At 46.9% G+C, this 16,823-nt stretch overlaps 2 protein-coding genes across 2 annotated transcripts; both read left to right on the top strand.

Annotated features, from left to right (window-relative positions):
- The first annotated feature begins 1,439 nt into the window (after window positions 1-1,439).
- LOC131287319 (15-hydroxyprostaglandin dehydrogenase [NAD(+)]-like) lies at window positions 1,440-2,844 on the top strand. The gene is made up of 5 exons (XM_058316358.1): window positions 1,440-1,479; window positions 1,819-1,929; window positions 1,993-2,113; window positions 2,180-2,609; window positions 2,675-2,844. The coding sequence occupies exons 2-5, from the start codon at window positions 1,837-1,839 to the stop codon at window positions 2,787-2,789; spliced, it is 759 nt and encodes a 252-aa protein (XP_058172341.1). The 5' UTR covers window positions 1,440-1,479; window positions 1,819-1,836; the 3' UTR covers window positions 2,790-2,844.
- A 2,019-nt stretch (window positions 2,845-4,863) lies between these two features.
- On the top strand, window positions 4,864-16,668 carry LOC131284030 (nucleoprotein TPR). The gene is made up of 8 exons (XM_058312884.1): window positions 4,864-5,057; window positions 5,284-10,620; window positions 10,714-11,258; window positions 11,495-11,662; window positions 11,738-12,648; window positions 15,270-15,526; window positions 15,950-16,453; window positions 16,535-16,668. Exons 1-8 carry the CDS (start codon window positions 4,889-4,891, stop codon window positions 16,666-16,668), a joined length of 8,025 nt encoding a protein of 2,674 aa, XP_058168867.1. The 5' UTR covers window positions 4,864-4,888.
- Window positions 16,669-16,823: the final 155 nt, after the last annotated feature.

A 16,823-nucleotide genomic window follows, 5' to 3' on the forward strand; every position in this document is an offset into this window, starting at 1 on the left:
CATAGCTATTCCGATTATTTTTTCTTACTCGGGGTCCACACTACAGCGCGACGTCGCCTGACAGGAGCTGAACTCCATATAAAAAAAACCTTGCGCGATGTCGCGCGAATCGCGCTAGGTTTTTTTTGCATGGAGTTCTGCGCCTGTCAGGCGACGTCGCGTTAGGCAGCGCTCTGTCAGCTATCGAACAAGACAAACACGACAAACACGACAAAAAAAAAACGATCAAACCCAAGCAATCGTATGGAGGTGCTCTGTCAACCTGCATCGAACATGTCAGACAAACACGACACAGAACAAAACAGTTTGATTTTGTCGTGCAGGGCTGTATCCCACGGTGAAACTGTATATACCTTGTTTATTCTGCTACCTTGCTGCTGGGATGAGTGACAGTTCTTCACGACAACTCGCAGAGCACCCTTCGAACATTGTCGTGTTTGTCGTGTTTGTTGGACTGTTCACAGAGCGCTGCCTTACGCGACGGTGCAGTCTGGAAAGCGTGTTACTCGGTAGCGCGATTCGCGCGACATCGCGCAAGGTTTTTTTTATATGGAGTTCAGCTCCTGTCAGGCGACGTCGCGCTGTAGTGTGGACCCCGAGTATGATGAGTGTTTGTATGGAACAAGATAAATACACACTATATTGTATTTAATCATCTTGGTATGGAGTAAGAGAATACGCCCTTCCAGACGATGGCAATCTTTCGCACACATTCAAACATGGTTGTCAGCCATGTGCAAAAATGGCGGATTCTGTCCATACGATGGCGATCAATGTTCATCAATGTTTCCAACAATGTTCAAGGTTTCTAAACATTTGTCATGGCATATAGTTATCTTGGTAAAATATGTATCAATAGATAGTAACAACAAATAGTAACTAGTTAACACCACAAAAGTGAATTTAATTAGTGGCATGCTAGAAAAACTGAACCAACACTTGCCAAAATGAAACTGACTCGTCCTAATTAATAATTTACTTAAGGTTCGTACAGGATATAGCTTAGCTTCGTTACCTTGTTGAATGCCAAACGGATCGCTATCAACATTGCTCGTCAATGTTTCCAGCTTATCCATCGACCCATGGATAGCTCGTCAATTCGTACGGCAATGTTGCTTGGCACACACATACAGACAACGAAATCGTGTACGAATTCGATAAACGTCAACATTGCCGAGAAACATTGCTGTCGTCTGGATGAACCTAATCGTTAGTTTACCCACTTTATTTTACTTTCTGTAACTAGTTACTGTTTTTATAATTCTGACCTAGCTACATAAACTAGGTTTTCGTTTACACCTTCTCAGTGTTGCCAATTTGTTTTCTAAATGTCAGCACTCAGTCAACACAAACCTTTTCGTGTTCCAAAGCTAAAAGAAATCTCTACTGAATTGATGAGAATAATTGAAAAAGGCTTGATCTCCTTAGACTGTGAATAGATAATTAGCTGTATTCCCCAACAACCATCACAAAACATAGGTAGGTTTAGGGATAAAGGCACACGGATAATACATTCCCCATTTTCTCGTGGTGCATGGTGAAGAAAAGAGCGACCCTCCTAGTATAAAAGCAGACAGTTCGGCTGAAAATTAGTTTCATTTTAGTTTCTCAAATGCATCGACCTTCTTTTAGTAGTTACACAGTCTAAACAGCCCAAAATACTCTATGAAGTGCAATTGTTACCTTCTTTGTTTTGGGGTGTGTCTCCACACTTCCGCAGGAGTGTGAGGATTCTTTTTTCGGTGGAATTACAATTTCCAACGGACATAACCTAACATTGATATGTGTATTTCTCCTAAAAGGACGGGGGCGTTAAAGCGCAGGACAGCAGCTATTATGGAGTTGGAAAACAAAGTCGCGCTCGTGACCGGTGGAGCTACCGGTTTAGGAAGGGCTATCTGCGAGCAATTGTTGAAGCATGGCGCAAAGGTGATCCACAGTAGTTGGGTTTTGATTCATGTTACTAGTTTTAACGCATGTTTTATACACCAGGTACTGATTTGCGATTTAAACGAAGATGCAGAAAGACAGGTAGTGGAAGAGCTTGGAAAACTGTACGGAAACCGCATAGTATGTTATACTTGTGACGTTACAGACTGCTTAGATTTCGAAGGTAAGAAATATGGAGTAGTAAACTGGCGTTAAAATGTAATATGTTTATTTATTTAATATTTCGCAGAAGCGTTTGAGTACATTTTATGTAAGTTCCTAGGCATTGATATTGTGATAAACAATGCTAAGGTGATGAACGATAACTTTTGGGAGCTTGAAGTCGACGTTAATCTCAATGGTGTCATCCGCGGCACGTTATTGGCTCAAAAGTTCATGTGCAAACAGCGAGGACACAAAGGTGGCGTCGTGGTGAACATTGCATCCAGTGCTAGCATACAGCCGCAAATCTCGACACCTATTTACACGGCTACCATGCACGGAATTATCGGTCTGACCAAAGCTTGCGGGGATCCCTTTCATTACCAAAACAGCAATGTCCGAGTTTTCGCCTATTGCCCGGGACCTATTGAGAAAACCTCCGAGGAAGAAACGCGTGGTCGTGGTTTACCGGCATACGATGAGGCCAAAGAGATGGATAAGGCAGTGGCAACACAAAAGTAAGCCTTTAATTTTTAAAACTTAGCTCGAAACAATCGTAATTCTGATTTTCTTTTTGTTTTAGAGCGGAGCATGTAGCCAAAGAACTTATTCCTTTACTGAAAAATGCATCAACAGGATCCATTTGGTTGGTAACGGAGGGTAAACCAGCGGTAGAAATTCCTTATACCACTTTTTAGAATTTTGATTTGAACTAAACCAACAACGCATCTCTTAAGCTTATTGTAACGGAGCATCCACATCTGAATCGCTTAATTGGCTGCAACAAATTGAAAGGAGAACTAAATATCACTAAGAATGTGTGATTTTACTGGTTGACTAATATCAATCGCTTGATCTCATAGATGATGTGGATGCTCCATGACAGTTTCTCATCGTTGTAAGACAGCTTATACCATAAATCAAATGATTCATTTTTATCGTACAACGGCATACCATTTACATATGCTATTGAGCATATCTATTCATGGTCATACCTATAGCTTCATCCAAAACAATTGCAATTATGGTTTATCGATAGTCGTGATCATCCGATCAAATAAGGATGTACTGTGGTGCAATGCTTCAGGAAGGCATATTCCCAAATGTATTCCATATTTTTCAAAGGAAAACATTTAAAAATGTACTTACGCTTTTTGATATCTTCAAACGATGCCATCGACACCAGAACGGAATAAGATATCAATTTTGTTAAACAAAATTGAAACGGTTCTGCCACTAATAAACGTATGAAATATCTTGAGTTATTCGGTTTGTGATATTTTAAACCGTAGAAAATTGTTTGAAATATCACGATATTCAAATTAATGTTTTTGTTGTATTTAGCATACCAAGATTTCTTTGTGTGCGCTTTATATCGCGATCTTTCAGCATAATTGGTTTTACAAGATTAATACTCAGGTGAGTCTAAATTCTAGCACCCAAGATGAGCAATTAATTTATGGTTAAATTCCCATTGACCCTAACAACTTCTAAATGCGATCGTTTTCAAACTATTTAGATATATTCGTTGTGCCAGGTTCTATTTGCCAGCCATTATTTTTTTTTGTTTTTTTTTATGTCTGTCGGCGCGCACAACATCGCTGTCAAACGAGGGTCATGTTTAGTGGTGGGAAAATCAAATCCTGGTGGACATTCAAATCTTTCTAATCAATTTTCCGCTGTTTTTCGAAGAAAAACATACGGTCGAAGTCCGCCGTTGTAAGTTGTTCTGATGATAGTTAAAAACCGCTTACGAAACGAAACACTGTTCACCGCAGGCATTGAAACTCAGACACCCCGGAGTATAAATGTATAAATAAGCTCGAATCGAGTTGAAATCGATTTCAAACAAATATGAGTCAAGTTCCAAAAGTATCATATTGAGTCTAATAGGAATTCAATCTTTTGAGTTTCTATGTTCTACACTCGAGACGTTTAACATGGTTAAACGGAAAATTCTTTATTGATGTTAAAAGAAAAGGAAACCATTAGAATGGAATCCAGTCCGAATCGCTTCGAACAAAACTGAACTGCTTCAAATCCGCCATTTCGGATCTAGTCCGATTGAATCCGACAAGGAATCAAGTCTTCGAATCTTCCGACCGCATCCCGATCTGCCAACGCTAGCTGCGGTCATTTCCTTCTGATCTCGCACCGCGGTAAGAAGCAACGCCATTTTTCGTCGGGTCGCGTTTCTAAGTTTGAAAAGACGAAAAACGCACTGAAAAGGCGTCCTTCTATTAAGAAATCATTGAAAAAAACAAGTTACTTCACTCATTAGCAGCGCGTGCGCCTTAATTTCACGAAAACTTTGCGACTGAAAAAGGAGTGATCGGTGGTAGCTTGGGTTTATTGTGACAATAGAGTTCCGGTAATAGAAACGAAATCTTTCATTTTCCCGGAAATTAGGTTGAAATTCTCAATAAATACTGCTATCGAAGTCCTGCTAAAATATTCGTACCTACGGATTTGCCTAGCTTTCGTGTGTGATGTATATACGTGTGTGTGAGTGTTCATGAGCGTTTGACATGGAAGTAAAATATTACCCGACACAGTAAATTGCTAATACGTCGAATAGTGTATGGACAATAAAATTTTGGCCAGCACCAAACTGACCGTGTAGCCCAGGATATACTGGGAATCCTTTCCTTCGCCAAATAGGATAGACATCAGGATAGACACAGATCCATTGTTTGAAAGGCTTCAGTTGCGGCATTCCATCTGTCTGTCAAGTTTTTTTTTTTACATTTTACTGTGAAACTCCTTTCTGCAAGATCCTTCGTTTGGTACCCTAACAATGGAGGTTGACCAAACCACCCCCGGGGTGTTGCGTTCGATTCTAAGCACCGAAGAACTGAAAGCTATACCCGACGCAACGGCCAAGAAGATAGAGGATGACTACAAGGAGAAGATTGATGAATTCATTACGGCAAAGGCGCTTTTCGAAACGCGAAAGACTGACCTGGGTAAGTGCATTTTCGGCTGGGCAGTATTGAATATTTATCATTATTAGATTAGTTTTACCTGCAAACTCGGCAAGAGGCTAGAGAGTGTGCAAATTTGTTTGGTTATGTTGCGAATAAGGTTCTTGGTTTGTTTGGGTAAAATGTGAGGTTATGTTGAGTGCCGAAATTTTGTAAACTGAAGATCAACTGAATCATTTTTTTTAAATACACTTTACGTTTTTTTTAGAGAAACTAAAAATTGAAAATGAAAAGAAAATCGACGAACTCACCCTGAAGGTACAAGACGAATCGTCCAAATACCACTTCTCCCAGCAGAGCGTCAAGGAATTGCGCATTGAACTGGACGATCTGAAGCTAGAGCTTAGTAAAACCAAGGAAAGGCTCGCGCGCAACGATGAGGAAACAGCCCGCTTCCGCCATGAGCGCAATGAGGCCGTCACCGAACGAAACACCTTGCTCAGTGTGGTCGAGCGAAAGACGATCGAGGTTGAACGGTTGCAGGCGGATGTCATGTCGCTGGAGGCGAAACTCAAAGCGTCCCACATCGAACAGTGCGCGGCGCTTGCCAAGCTGGATGAAATCAAGAGCAAGGAGCATTCGCTCGAGCACAAGGAGAAACGTATGGACCGGGAGATGTCGATGCGCGACAACCACATCGCGAAGCTAACCCAAGACCTGGATGCCGCAATGCATGATCTGCAAAATCTGCGTCATCAGAAAAACATCCAATCGCTCACGGTCGATACGAAGCTGGCGGAAAAAATCGAGGAACTGAAGATCGCGAACAAAACGATCGCACACCTAACGGAACGGAATAGCGAGCTCTTGTCGAAGGTGGATGATTTGGCAGCCAAAAACATGCACCTATCCAATGAGTCGTCCACCATGTTGGAAACATACCATAAGCAGATCGACTCCCAGACGAACCTGTGCAATCTGCTCCAGCAGGACAAAGACGATGCGCAAAACCAGGTCAAAGAGCTGGAGTCGTATATCACAGAGCTGCGTCAGCTTCTGGAGGAGGCCACCAAATCGTGCGGTGATTGGGAAACGAAAAACAAGCAGCTCGCACAGGACCACGCGGATGCGCTTGAGAAAAAGGAGTCCCAGATCCGCGAAATGCAGCAGGAGCTGAAGGTTGCGAACGAGCTGCTGCAGGCTGCAAAGGATGAAAATTTGGAACATGCGATCGAACAGCTGGCCCCAACGGCAGCCGCCACGAGCCGGATGCTCAAGTCGGGCATGTCGCTGACGGAAGTTTACTCGCTATACGTGCGTACGTCGGAACTGTTGCACAAAGAGCAGAAGGAGAGTAGCAAACTGAAGATGCAGCTTGAGCACATTCTAATGGAACTGGAGGAGAAGGCACCGATGATGGCGCGCCAGCAGACAGAAAACTTGAACCTCAAGGAAATGAACGAGGAGCTCATAGCGCAAGTAAACAAAATGATCCAAGAAGCCGGTGAGATGCGCGAGCAGGGGTCGCGTATGGAAAACAAAATCCGTCACCAGGAGGGCCAGATCGAGAAGCTGAAAATTGAGCGAAAAGATCTCAGTCGCCAGGTGTGCAATTTGTTACACGAGGAGGCACTCTCTCGGGGGGTTAATGATGTGTCCATCGGTGAGCTGCTGAACATCTCGGGCAACATCGACATGAGCGACATGATCTCGAAAACGATGGTCACGTTCAGCACAATCGAAGAGATGCACGAACAATACCTGAAATTGTTGCTGGTGGTGCGCGATCTCAGCGAGCAGGTCGCGGAAGCTAACAAAGTACGGCACTCGATGAGTACGGCTGTATTCGAGACGAAGCTGGAGGCATGCAATCGGCGCATCGAACAACAGCAAGATAAGATTGAAAAACAGGAGCAGATGGTGGAGTATTACAGCCAGCAGAGTAACCGATACAAAAAAATGTACCATGACGCGATGCGCAGCTACAACCAGGCGGGCCAACAAAGCATGAACATGAATGGGGCGAATTCATTCGGTGGTGGCGACTCTACCATGATGATGGACGGTGTCGATGATGTACCGCTCGCGAATAGCAGCTCGGCTGGCGTTGTTGGCCAAACAGTGAACCAGACCGCAAACGCTACGCTTATTGCCGAAAAGGAGCGTAAGATAACGGAGCTCGACGGCAAGCTAAAGGAGCTGCAGAAGGAGATGGGCACGCTCAAGGACGAGTACGAGACGTACCGACGGGAGAAGCTCACGAACGACAAGATGTTGAACGAGCAGTTCGATCAGATGCGCGGCGAAATTCGAGAGCTCACCTCAAAGAACGTGAAACTGATGGGTACGATCGAGTTCAACACCGACCAAAACCGCATGATGGTCAAGAACATTGCGACATACAAGACCCAAATCCAGACGCTCGAGGAGCGCAACAAAAATTACGAGACAACCATCGCGAAGCACGAGGCATCAATCATGTACCTCCAGAACGAAACGATGAGCGCTCAGTCAAAGTTGGCGCGCGCCGAGGTTCAGCTGGAGAACCTTAAGCAGGAGTGCCACATCCTTAAAGGTAGCGAGGCTCGACTGCAAAGTGAACGTGAAATTTTCAACCGCGAGCGGCAAAATCAGAACCTGCTGCTAAACAACCTCGAGATGATCAAAATGAACATGGAGCGCTCGGAGAACGAGGGTCGGTTGCGCTTGGAGTCTCGCATGGACGAAATGTCGCGTGAATGCTCCGCTCTGCGGAATCGACTGCAAGAGGAGCAAGATCGGTTCCGGGAGCAATCCAGCATCCTGCAGCGCCAAGCCGACACGGCCCGGCAGCGCATGGAGGAAGAGATTGCCATCGCCGAAACGGTGCAGGTGGAGTTGAAGAACGCCCGCGACGACCTGGAGATAAAGGCGCGCAAAATAGACGAGCTGCAGCGCAAGCTCCAGGAAACTCTGTCACCGAACGACGAAGACAATCCCGTCACGAAGGCGAACCGGAAGGTGCGCGAACTCGAGCAGCAGCTGAACGAGCGCCAGGTGGAGCTAGAGTCAACGCTGGCCGAGCTTGCGACGTCGAAGGCGCACGTGAAGCAGTACGCGGATCTCTCGGAATCGGCCGAAAAGGAGCTTAAGGATTTGCACGATCTGTATAGAAACTTACAGGAGGCTAGCCACGCGACGGAGGCCGAGCTGCGGAAGCGCGAACAAGATCTGACTGCCCAGGTTAATGAGCTCAAGACAGAGGTATCACTGAAGCTCACCGATGCCCAGCTAACCGCCTCGAGCGACAAGGACACGGAGCTGCATAAGGTCCAGCTGGAACTGAAGGATTCACTGGAGAAGCTGGCGGAGCAGAACCGCGAGATGCGAGAGATGCGCGAGAGGTGCAACCAGCTTATGGAACAAGTGACCCAAGCGGAAAACAAGTATTCGACCGAGATGATGCAGCACTCCGACGACATTCGCCAGCTCACGGACATCAAGCAAGAAATGAAGCGTAATCGTGCGCAGTTTAACGAGTTGATTCAGGAACGCGATCAGGCGATCGAGCGACTCAAGGTGGGCGAAGAAGGTTGGTCGAACCGCGAGCAGCTACTGCGCACCGAAATGACGCAGCTCGAGGAACGGCTAGAGAATCTGAACTCGCAAAATGCGGTACTGCACGATCAGATTCAGTGTCTCAGCACTCGGCTGTCGGTGACCGCGGCCAACGCCACCCAATCGCCGACGGCTGGAGGAGGAGCCGATGATTCGATGAGTGGCGGTGCGGACTGTTCAGTGCTAAACCGCTCGCTTACGGAAGAAGAAAAGCAGTCCGCCGAGCAGCTGCTGCTCATCATCAAGTATTTGCGCAAAGAGAAGGACATCGCCGTCGCCCGGTTTGAGCTGCTTCGGTCGGAAAATGTGCGCATCCAGTCGGAGCTGATGATGTTCCAGAAGAAGTGCAAAGATGCGCAGGCGGAGCTGGCTGAGGCGCGGGAGAAAACGGACACAGGCATGGTGACCGTCGTGAAGCACGAGGAGATTCTGCGCAAGATGGAAACGTACAACGCCATCACCGACAGCAACCGAGTGTTACGCGAGGAGCGGGACGGGCTGGTACAGGAGCTTCGGGCACAGACGGAGCAGTTGCGGCTGGCTCAGGAAACACTAGACCCGCTAAAGGAGAAAGTCAACGAGTTGACGGTTAAGCTCGAGTCGGCCACCAAGGACAATGCGTCGTTGCGCATCGAAGCAACCCGTTGGCGCCAACGGGCGAATCTGTTGATCGAGCGCTCGAATAAAACCAATCCCGATGACTGGAAGCGCATGCAGACGGAGCGCGAGAATCTGGCCAAGATGCTGATGGCCGAGAAGGAGCAGCTGAAGCAGGCGAACGACGAGCTGAGCGCTATCAAGCAGGATCGGGCGCGCCTCGAGACGGAGCTGGCCAACGTGACCAAGCAGCTGGAGGCTCGAGACGAGAAGATCAAAAAGCTCGAAATCGACCTGCAGAGAGACATCTCCCAGGCATCCACTAAGCTGACGGGCGAGATCGAGTCGCTGAAGGCCGAGCTGAAGACCAAGGATGAGCAACTGGCGGACGCGAGAAACAAGGAGCAGCAGATTCGCAAGATTGCCAAGCGCTACAAGGACTCGTACTTCGAACTCAAGAAGGAGGTGGACGAGAAGGAGGCAAGCGGCGGTAGTTCGGTCGAGAAAACCACAACGACGACGGTTCCAGCGGCGGCTGTTAGTGGTGCTGAATCGGATGTCGTAGGCGGAGCGTCGACGACGGCGGCGGAGATGGATGTTCTACGCAAAAAACTGGAAACGGCCGTTGAAGAAGTCGATACGCTCCAGAAAGGGAACGAACTGCTGCGTGCCCAACTGGACAAAGCCGACCGTAGTCAGGCGCTGCTAAATGAAGCGAAGTCTCGAATCGACAGCATTACGGACCAGAATAAAGCAGCGGTTCGTGAGCTCAACGTGGCGAAGGTGCAGCTGCAACAGTTGCGCGAGGAAAACGAACTGCTGAAGAAACAGTACGAGGGGCACATGTCCCGCTACGAGAAGGACACTGCCGATGCGGACCGGGAGAGCAAGGAAGCAATCGCGCGCTTGAGTCGCGAAAACGAGCAGCTGGTGATTCGGTTGAACCAGCTCAACCGGCAGCTAGGTCTACAGCAGGCGGCCAAACCGAGCACGAGCGCGGTCGGAGCCGGATCGTCGGAGAAGCCGGTAGGTGAAAGCGTCCGGACAGCGAACGTGAAGCCGATGGCCGGACCAAGCAACCAGCAATCAGCGGCCGTCACACCACGGCGTGTCAGTGAAACGCCTCTGGCCAGCATTCGCCCAATGGCAGTGGGCAGTCGTACGGCGGCCGTTCTGCCGACCAGCCAGAGCACCACCAATGTCGCTATTGTGCAGGGCTCGAGCTCGTCCTCTACATCCTCCGCGGCGACGGCAGCGGCGGTGGCGGCGGTTGCTGCTGCTGCGTCCTCGGGTGGCGCGTCCACTACGGGAACACTTTCGACGGTGTCGGGCTCCTCGTCAACGGGGGGTACGATAGCCGTCCAAGGGGGGGCCAACAGTGGCGTTACCGGCAGCAGTGCCACCAGTGGTAGCGTCGTCGTCTCTGGTGGACCATCGTCCGCCGTTGGAAGTGGCAGTGGACCGAGCGCTGCAGGGTCTGTTGTGCCGGCCTCAACCTGCGGAGTCACCACAGCCCTCGTGCCTCCGCAGCAACAGGTGCATAGCGCAACAGCGACAAGCAGCAGCAGCACCACCAGTGGTGGTAGCGGAAGCAATCTGAACGAATCGATGGCCTCCTCGTCTCCGACAAGCTCTCACACCGACTACATGCCAGCAACGAGCTCTGCCAGCGTGGCCGTGGCAGCCGTACCGCCGATGGGCACGGCTACTACGTCTACCAATGCGGCCGAAAGCTCGTCGTCTTCGACTTCCACGTCCCACATGGCCGAGGGAGAGAGCGTAGCGCAGATGGGAAGCAGCAGCAGCACTGATCCTAGCCAGCAACAGCAAGCACAGCAGCAAGCTGTGCCACAAGCTGCGGTTGCCATGGTGCTGCCACAGGTCGAAGGAGGCGTTAGTCAGCCGCAGCATCAGGTTCAGCAGCAGCCCCAACACCAGCAGCAGCAGCAGCAACATCAAGCAACCCTAGCTCAGCAGCAGCTAGCGCAACAGCAATCTTCACAGCCACAGCAAGCACAGCAACAACAGCTCGTGCTGTCTGCCCCACAGGTATGTTAATCAACTTGCAAAAAAAAAATCAAGTTTCCTGGAGTTTCTCAACTTAGTGCGCGAAATTCCTATAAGCACATTACTATTTTTTTATTCTAAACATACTGTTGATACAAGGACTTCTGTATTATTTTACATAGATTACCTTTGACAATTAAATTGACATTTCACAAGTGAACCGAATTCAATTTTTAACCAACGTTTTAAATACTTCACCATGTTCTATTCCTGCATAGGCGTCATCTAGCAACACTGTTACGACCACCCAAGCCGGGCACAAGCGACTACGGGATGTCGAAGGCGATAGTTCAACCGATACCGTGGGCCACCAGCAATCAACCAGCAAACCGACACCGGCCAAAAAGCGTCTTCGGACAACCCAAGTGGCTGGCGAAGTTTTCCAGGTGAGATTGCTTTGTTGTGTTAGATATCCGTTAAATCCTAATGCTAATCATGGTGTGCCCCTACTTGTATCGCAGGGTGTGAGTGAATCCGGACTAGATGTCGAGTATCAAGTTCCAACATCGTCCCAGCGTGATCAGGAGGACGATATAGTCGTGGTGGATTCGGAGGAGGATGATGAGGAGGATGACGATGACGAAGATGACGATGAGGAGGAAGAAGATGTTGGCATGGCGGACGAGGGAACGGCAGAGGCCGACGATGGTCCATTCCAGGGCTATGTTGTGGAGGAATCGTACGAACAAGAAGGTTCTGGTATGGTAGCCGCCGGTGCCGGTCCGTACGACGAGGGCGAAGGGCCCGACATCGACGAGGACGACAACATCGAACCATCCGCCAATAACGAGGTGGACGTGGACGAGGACAACGAGGCCCCGAATGCGTGCGGAACCACCTCAACTACCTCGACGTCCACTTCGTCCTCTTCGTCTCAGTCGGTAAAACTACAGCTGCAGCAGCAGCAGCAGCAGCCAATGGAGACGGCCGATGCTGAAACGAGCAGTACGACCACAACCACTAACCCGGTCAGTGGAGCGACAACTGCCGCCGTCCTTCCTGGTCCTTCCTCCATCACTACCTCGGGATCGTCCGGCGGCGCTGTTGGTAGTCCTTCGATTAACGACGGTCCACAGCAACCACATATACAGAGCACTACTGGCTCCTCCGGAGGTAGTCAATCGTGCGGGACTCCTATTGTACTGCCCTCCGCGGCCGCATCCTCTTCCAGTACGGCAGAAGCAACGGCATCGGCTGTCGCCGGTTCTTCCAACGCCGCTATGCCAGCCGCCACGCGCCAGGTGGTGAATCCGCTCAGTCGGCAACAGCAACAAGCCGCTCACTTGATGCTGATGAATTTTGAGCACGAGAGTGCGGATGATCGGATCGTGCCCAGTACACCGACGCTATATGTAACACGACGCACGGATGGGTAAGAATCATTGAGATATTAAGCAAATTTAACCACCTTAACTTGACGGCCGCCCGTTTTACGTTGAGTACTTCATCCAGCGCCGGCAGCAGCTCACTGCACCTGTTGCCTGGTTGTTCTTCTGACATCTTACTCAAAAAATATTCACATTCGTGTATAAGATTCGAAACACATGCACCGCACCAAAGTCTTGACGCTGTATTTCGAGGTCTTTTGACGCATCATTTCCCCCAAGGGGCCATTAGTCCTATTCATTTTCCATTGATTATTCCATCATTTCTTTTTTGAATGTTCATCCTTATTCTAAACCTTTTACCAAGCAATGTGGGTTCGGCAATGTGCTCAATTTATTTTTCAATGTATCTTCTTTCATTGAAATTTGAGTACGTGCCGGCAAATCCCCGCTTACTGCGGTACCCGGCAACCAACTAATTCCAGTTAAGTCCAAGCCATCACCGAACGTCGCCATCCCCAACATGCGTCACTATCCCTAATATGCACCACCATCCCCAACATGCACCACAATCCCCAAACGTCACCATCCCATAACAAAACAGTCATCAGTCATCCAAATTCTTCATTTACATTTCATATGGAATTAATTATTAAACAATGAAATGTCCAAAATGCAACGTATCATCAAAGATTTGAAAGTCGGAATTCACATTAAAAAAATTAGTATTAGTAGTTAGTATCTTTGATGGTATTATGCATTGTTTCAATTCAGTGTATCGGTAATATCATTTCCATATACTTATTTGCTGTACTTGCACAGCCGAGGGTGATGTAGAATTTGTCTAAGCGTTGTTTGCGTTGCTTTCCCTACGAATTATTCGGTCATACGATGTGAGAAGTACTGTTAGAATGATCGTATATTTTTTATCTACCTATATCTCTCTCTTCTCTCATTCTTTCTCTCTCTCTCTCTATACACAACCATCGTTGTAGATCGTCGTAAGACACATCTCGAAGGAAAGAGAGAACGAGAAAGGCCCGCGTATGAAGAGTCGGTGGGACATAGTAGAGAAAGGAAAGTAGCGCGCTAAGAAGAATCCGCGAATGCTGTGGGTATAAACGCCGCCTTCCCACGTGCACACACTGCGAAAGTCAAATGCAAAGAATATCACGATGGTACATTAGGTTCCAATATAATATTTCTCTGCAGCGGAAATACGGAAGCAGCAAGAATCGAGTACAGGCAGAATTTAAGGCACCCGATGCCACACATTTCGTTAGGCTAATTCTAATTCAATTTTAGAAGAGAAATCGCTTGCGTGTGAACCGAAGTTAAACCATTAATTCTTCATTTCAGCTGGCATTGTAGGTTTTTTTTTAATGCAGCAGTTCGATTTTCGACGCAAATTAAACAATTGTTGTCCAAAAATCTTGCAACTTTTAGCAAACATTATTGTACATATACAAAATAACTATAAGATTTTTATTTTTCGTATTTTACATGGCATTTGAACACTATCTCAAGGTGATGATTTAACCAAAAGTAATCAACGGATGCATTTTTTAAAATTTGCGTTCCATTCCTATTGGTATTAATTACCCTTTGGAGATATAATATTGGTTCACGTGATAGGAAAAATGTAAATTATATGTCACACTAAATATTAGCACTCAGCATTAGTTGTTTCAATTACTGTCCTTTTAACGTAACGTGTTTGTATGTTTCGGTTTCGCATAGAGCATGCATGTATAGCAATAAAAGTGGTCCAATTTAATTCTACTCATTTTAAAACTTGCATAATTACTCGAGTAAGGTTTCTATGTGTTATAAAATAATATGATCGTTTAGGATAGATCTTTGCCGGATACTATAGGAAAGATTGAGATTAGAGGGTAATTTTACAGTAACAAAAAAAAAGCAAAATACTCTTCTATCTAGAATATGATAATGAATAAGAACGTAGACATAGGTAGTAGCAACATGAAAAAGCATTTAAAAATGAGGTCACAGAGATTCGTTTTTATCGAGCCTAACAAGCATTTGCCAATCTGTGCATAGGTCACTGTTTTTCAGAATACGTCGTAAATTAAGTTTATTCCTATAGACTAGTAAATTTAAACTGCGCAGATTCGGTTCTCTTCTTTGAAGCAAGAAATAAAAGTAATAGATTTAAAACCAGTACTCCATCGAACGGCAACTGTATCTTCTAGACTTTGATGCAGGGACAACTAAGATTTGTCGAAAAACGGTCGATCAATAAAAATCAATTGCCTAACTATATATTTTTTAACAAATAGAGAAAGAGAGAGAGAGAGAGACAGAGGGAGAGAGAGAAAAACAACGAGAGAAAGAAAAACTAGAAATGTTACATACAAGAATTATGTTTCTATTTCACTATAAATGTGTCTTTTTTTTGTTATTATCACACTTTGCCCCACCCTCGTTAATTTGTAGGTGACGTTTCTTATTCAATTTATGATTTAAATTTTTATCAACATTTTCCAATTGTGCTGTTTCACCTTACGTGGCCAACTTAATCCACTTTTACAGTTTAAGCTTAAAATTTTCGTTGCCGTCTTCAAAGGGAAGACGCATAAAGCAAAAAACCTCCAATACTTCACTGATGGAAGAACATTCTGATTCTACACCTTGCTTTCATTTTCAGTGAGGCCGTGAGTTCGCCACATCCGCAGGTGCCCAACGCACGGTTCACCTTCGGTGAAACATCCACTAGCCGGCAGTCTGTCGGCGTTGTGCCGACGAGTGTCGGTGCCGGCGGCAGTAACATAGATACGCAGATGTTACCGGTCGGTATCGATGATACGCGTATCGATCTGTCGCAGCTAGACGAGGCGGCTAGCGGTGGTAGCGGAAGTGGTGGTGGACGCAGTGTTCCCACTACGCCACACCATACGACAGGGGGTAAGTAGGGTTGATCCATCTTGTTAGGCGTACTTGAAACTATGTCAGTATTCGCAATGGTTGTGAAAATCACACATTAAATTTGTATCCATTATTTTACTTATTTCAATCGTCTTACTTGTGCTCCGAGTATATTAGAAAAAATAATTAAGGCCGAAAATATTCATCAGCAGTTCAATATTAATTGTTACAATTGAACTAGATTTTGATCACGATTTAGTATAAACAATAATATTCACCCTATTTTGTGGCTTATGCTGATTGTTGTCTGTGTTTTGCTTTTGTTTCTGTCTTTTCCTGCTTCGCTACCCTCTCTTCCCTTTTCCTCCTGAAATCGTACATGTACTCGATCGTCCTCGTCCTTAAATCCCTCCCCTCCCTTCTTCCCCGTTGATTTCTTCGTCCCATTTGGCTAACGAGCAGACCATGGTTATATCCCAGAATCGACCAGCGGTGGTACTATTACGAGCAGCGTAGTCGCATCGATGGAGGAGACTAATACCTCGGAGGCACAGGCATCGTCCGGCGAAGGTGGTGGCGCCCCGAGCGATCGCGACCGGGAAAAGGAACTGCTCGAGGAGGAGGACGACGAAGAGGATGGAACGATGCAAGGGGTCATCGAGCACGTACCAGATGTCAGTGGCACATCCGGAACGGCATCCACCGATGGAGTGGTGGAAGACATCAGTATGGTGGAGCAGTCTTCATTGCAGATGGTAGAGGAGGGACGGGAAGCTGAAGTACTGCAAACACCGAGCAGTAATACGCGTTCACGAGTGAGTACCTTCCCTGTCGGTACAAACGCGACGATGACGACGACGACAACCACCACCACCACAACTACCACCAGTACCGGAAGACGCGGGCGTCGTCCCGGAAATCGCGCCGCAATGCAACGAACTCCAATCGTCTGGAACGAAGGAAGACGTAAGTAGCGTTGAAATGACAACCGTCGAATGATCTTCAACTGAGCGATTGCGTTTTTTTTTCTTCTTTTTTCACCAACAGCGCATCGTTCCGGTGCCGGACCATCCGGCATGATATCGTCGAACCAGCAACCCGGCATTTATCAGCAACCGACTCCGCAGATGCCCCGTAGAAGGGGTGGTCGCGGAAAACGGGGCCACTCTTATCGCCTTTAGTAGCGAAGACAAAAGTCTGTTCGATTTTTTTCTGCAAATTCATTTCACTTTATTTTTTATTCACGCAAAATATGCTGTACAAAAATATTCTATCATTCAGGTCGTTTCTTTAAGAGAAAAATATAGTATGTATTGATATGGATTCGACAAAGAAA

The sequence above is a fragment of the Anopheles ziemanni genome, chromosome 3, assembly GCF_943734765.1.
Source record: "Anopheles ziemanni chromosome 3, idAnoZiCoDA_A2_x.2, whole genome shotgun sequence".
Classification (NCBI taxonomy): Eukaryota; Metazoa; Arthropoda; class Insecta; order Diptera; family Culicidae; genus Anopheles; species Anopheles ziemanni.

What these genes read in the sequence shown, in the direction of transcription:
- LOC131287319 (XM_058316358.1), top strand. Translation starts at nt 1,837, where the DNA reads ATGGAGTTGGAAAACAAAGTCGCGCTCGTGACCGGTGGAGCTACCGGT. An exon ending in TGTTGAAGCATGGCGCAAAG is followed by an intron (nt 1,930 to 1,992) that starts GTGATCCACAGT and finishes TTTATACACCAG; the next exon opens with GTACTGATTTGCGATTTAAA. An exon ending in AGACTGCTTAGATTTCGAAG is followed by an intron (nt 2,114 to 2,179) that starts GTAAGAAATATG and finishes AATATTTCGCAG; the next exon opens with AAGCGTTTGAGTACATTTTA.
- LOC131284030 (XM_058312884.1), top strand. Translation starts at nt 4,889, where the DNA reads ATGGAGGTTGACCAAACCACCCCCGGGGTGTTGCGTTCGATTCTAAGC. An exon ending in AACGCGAAAGACTGACCTGG is followed by an intron (nt 5,058 to 5,283) that starts GTAAGTGCATTT and finishes CGTTTTTTTTAG; the next exon opens with AGAAACTAAAAATTGAAAAT. An exon ending in GCCACACCATACGACAGGGG is followed by an intron (nt 15,527 to 15,949) that starts GTAAGTAGGGTT and finishes GCTAACGAGCAG; the next exon opens with ACCATGGTTATATCCCAGAA.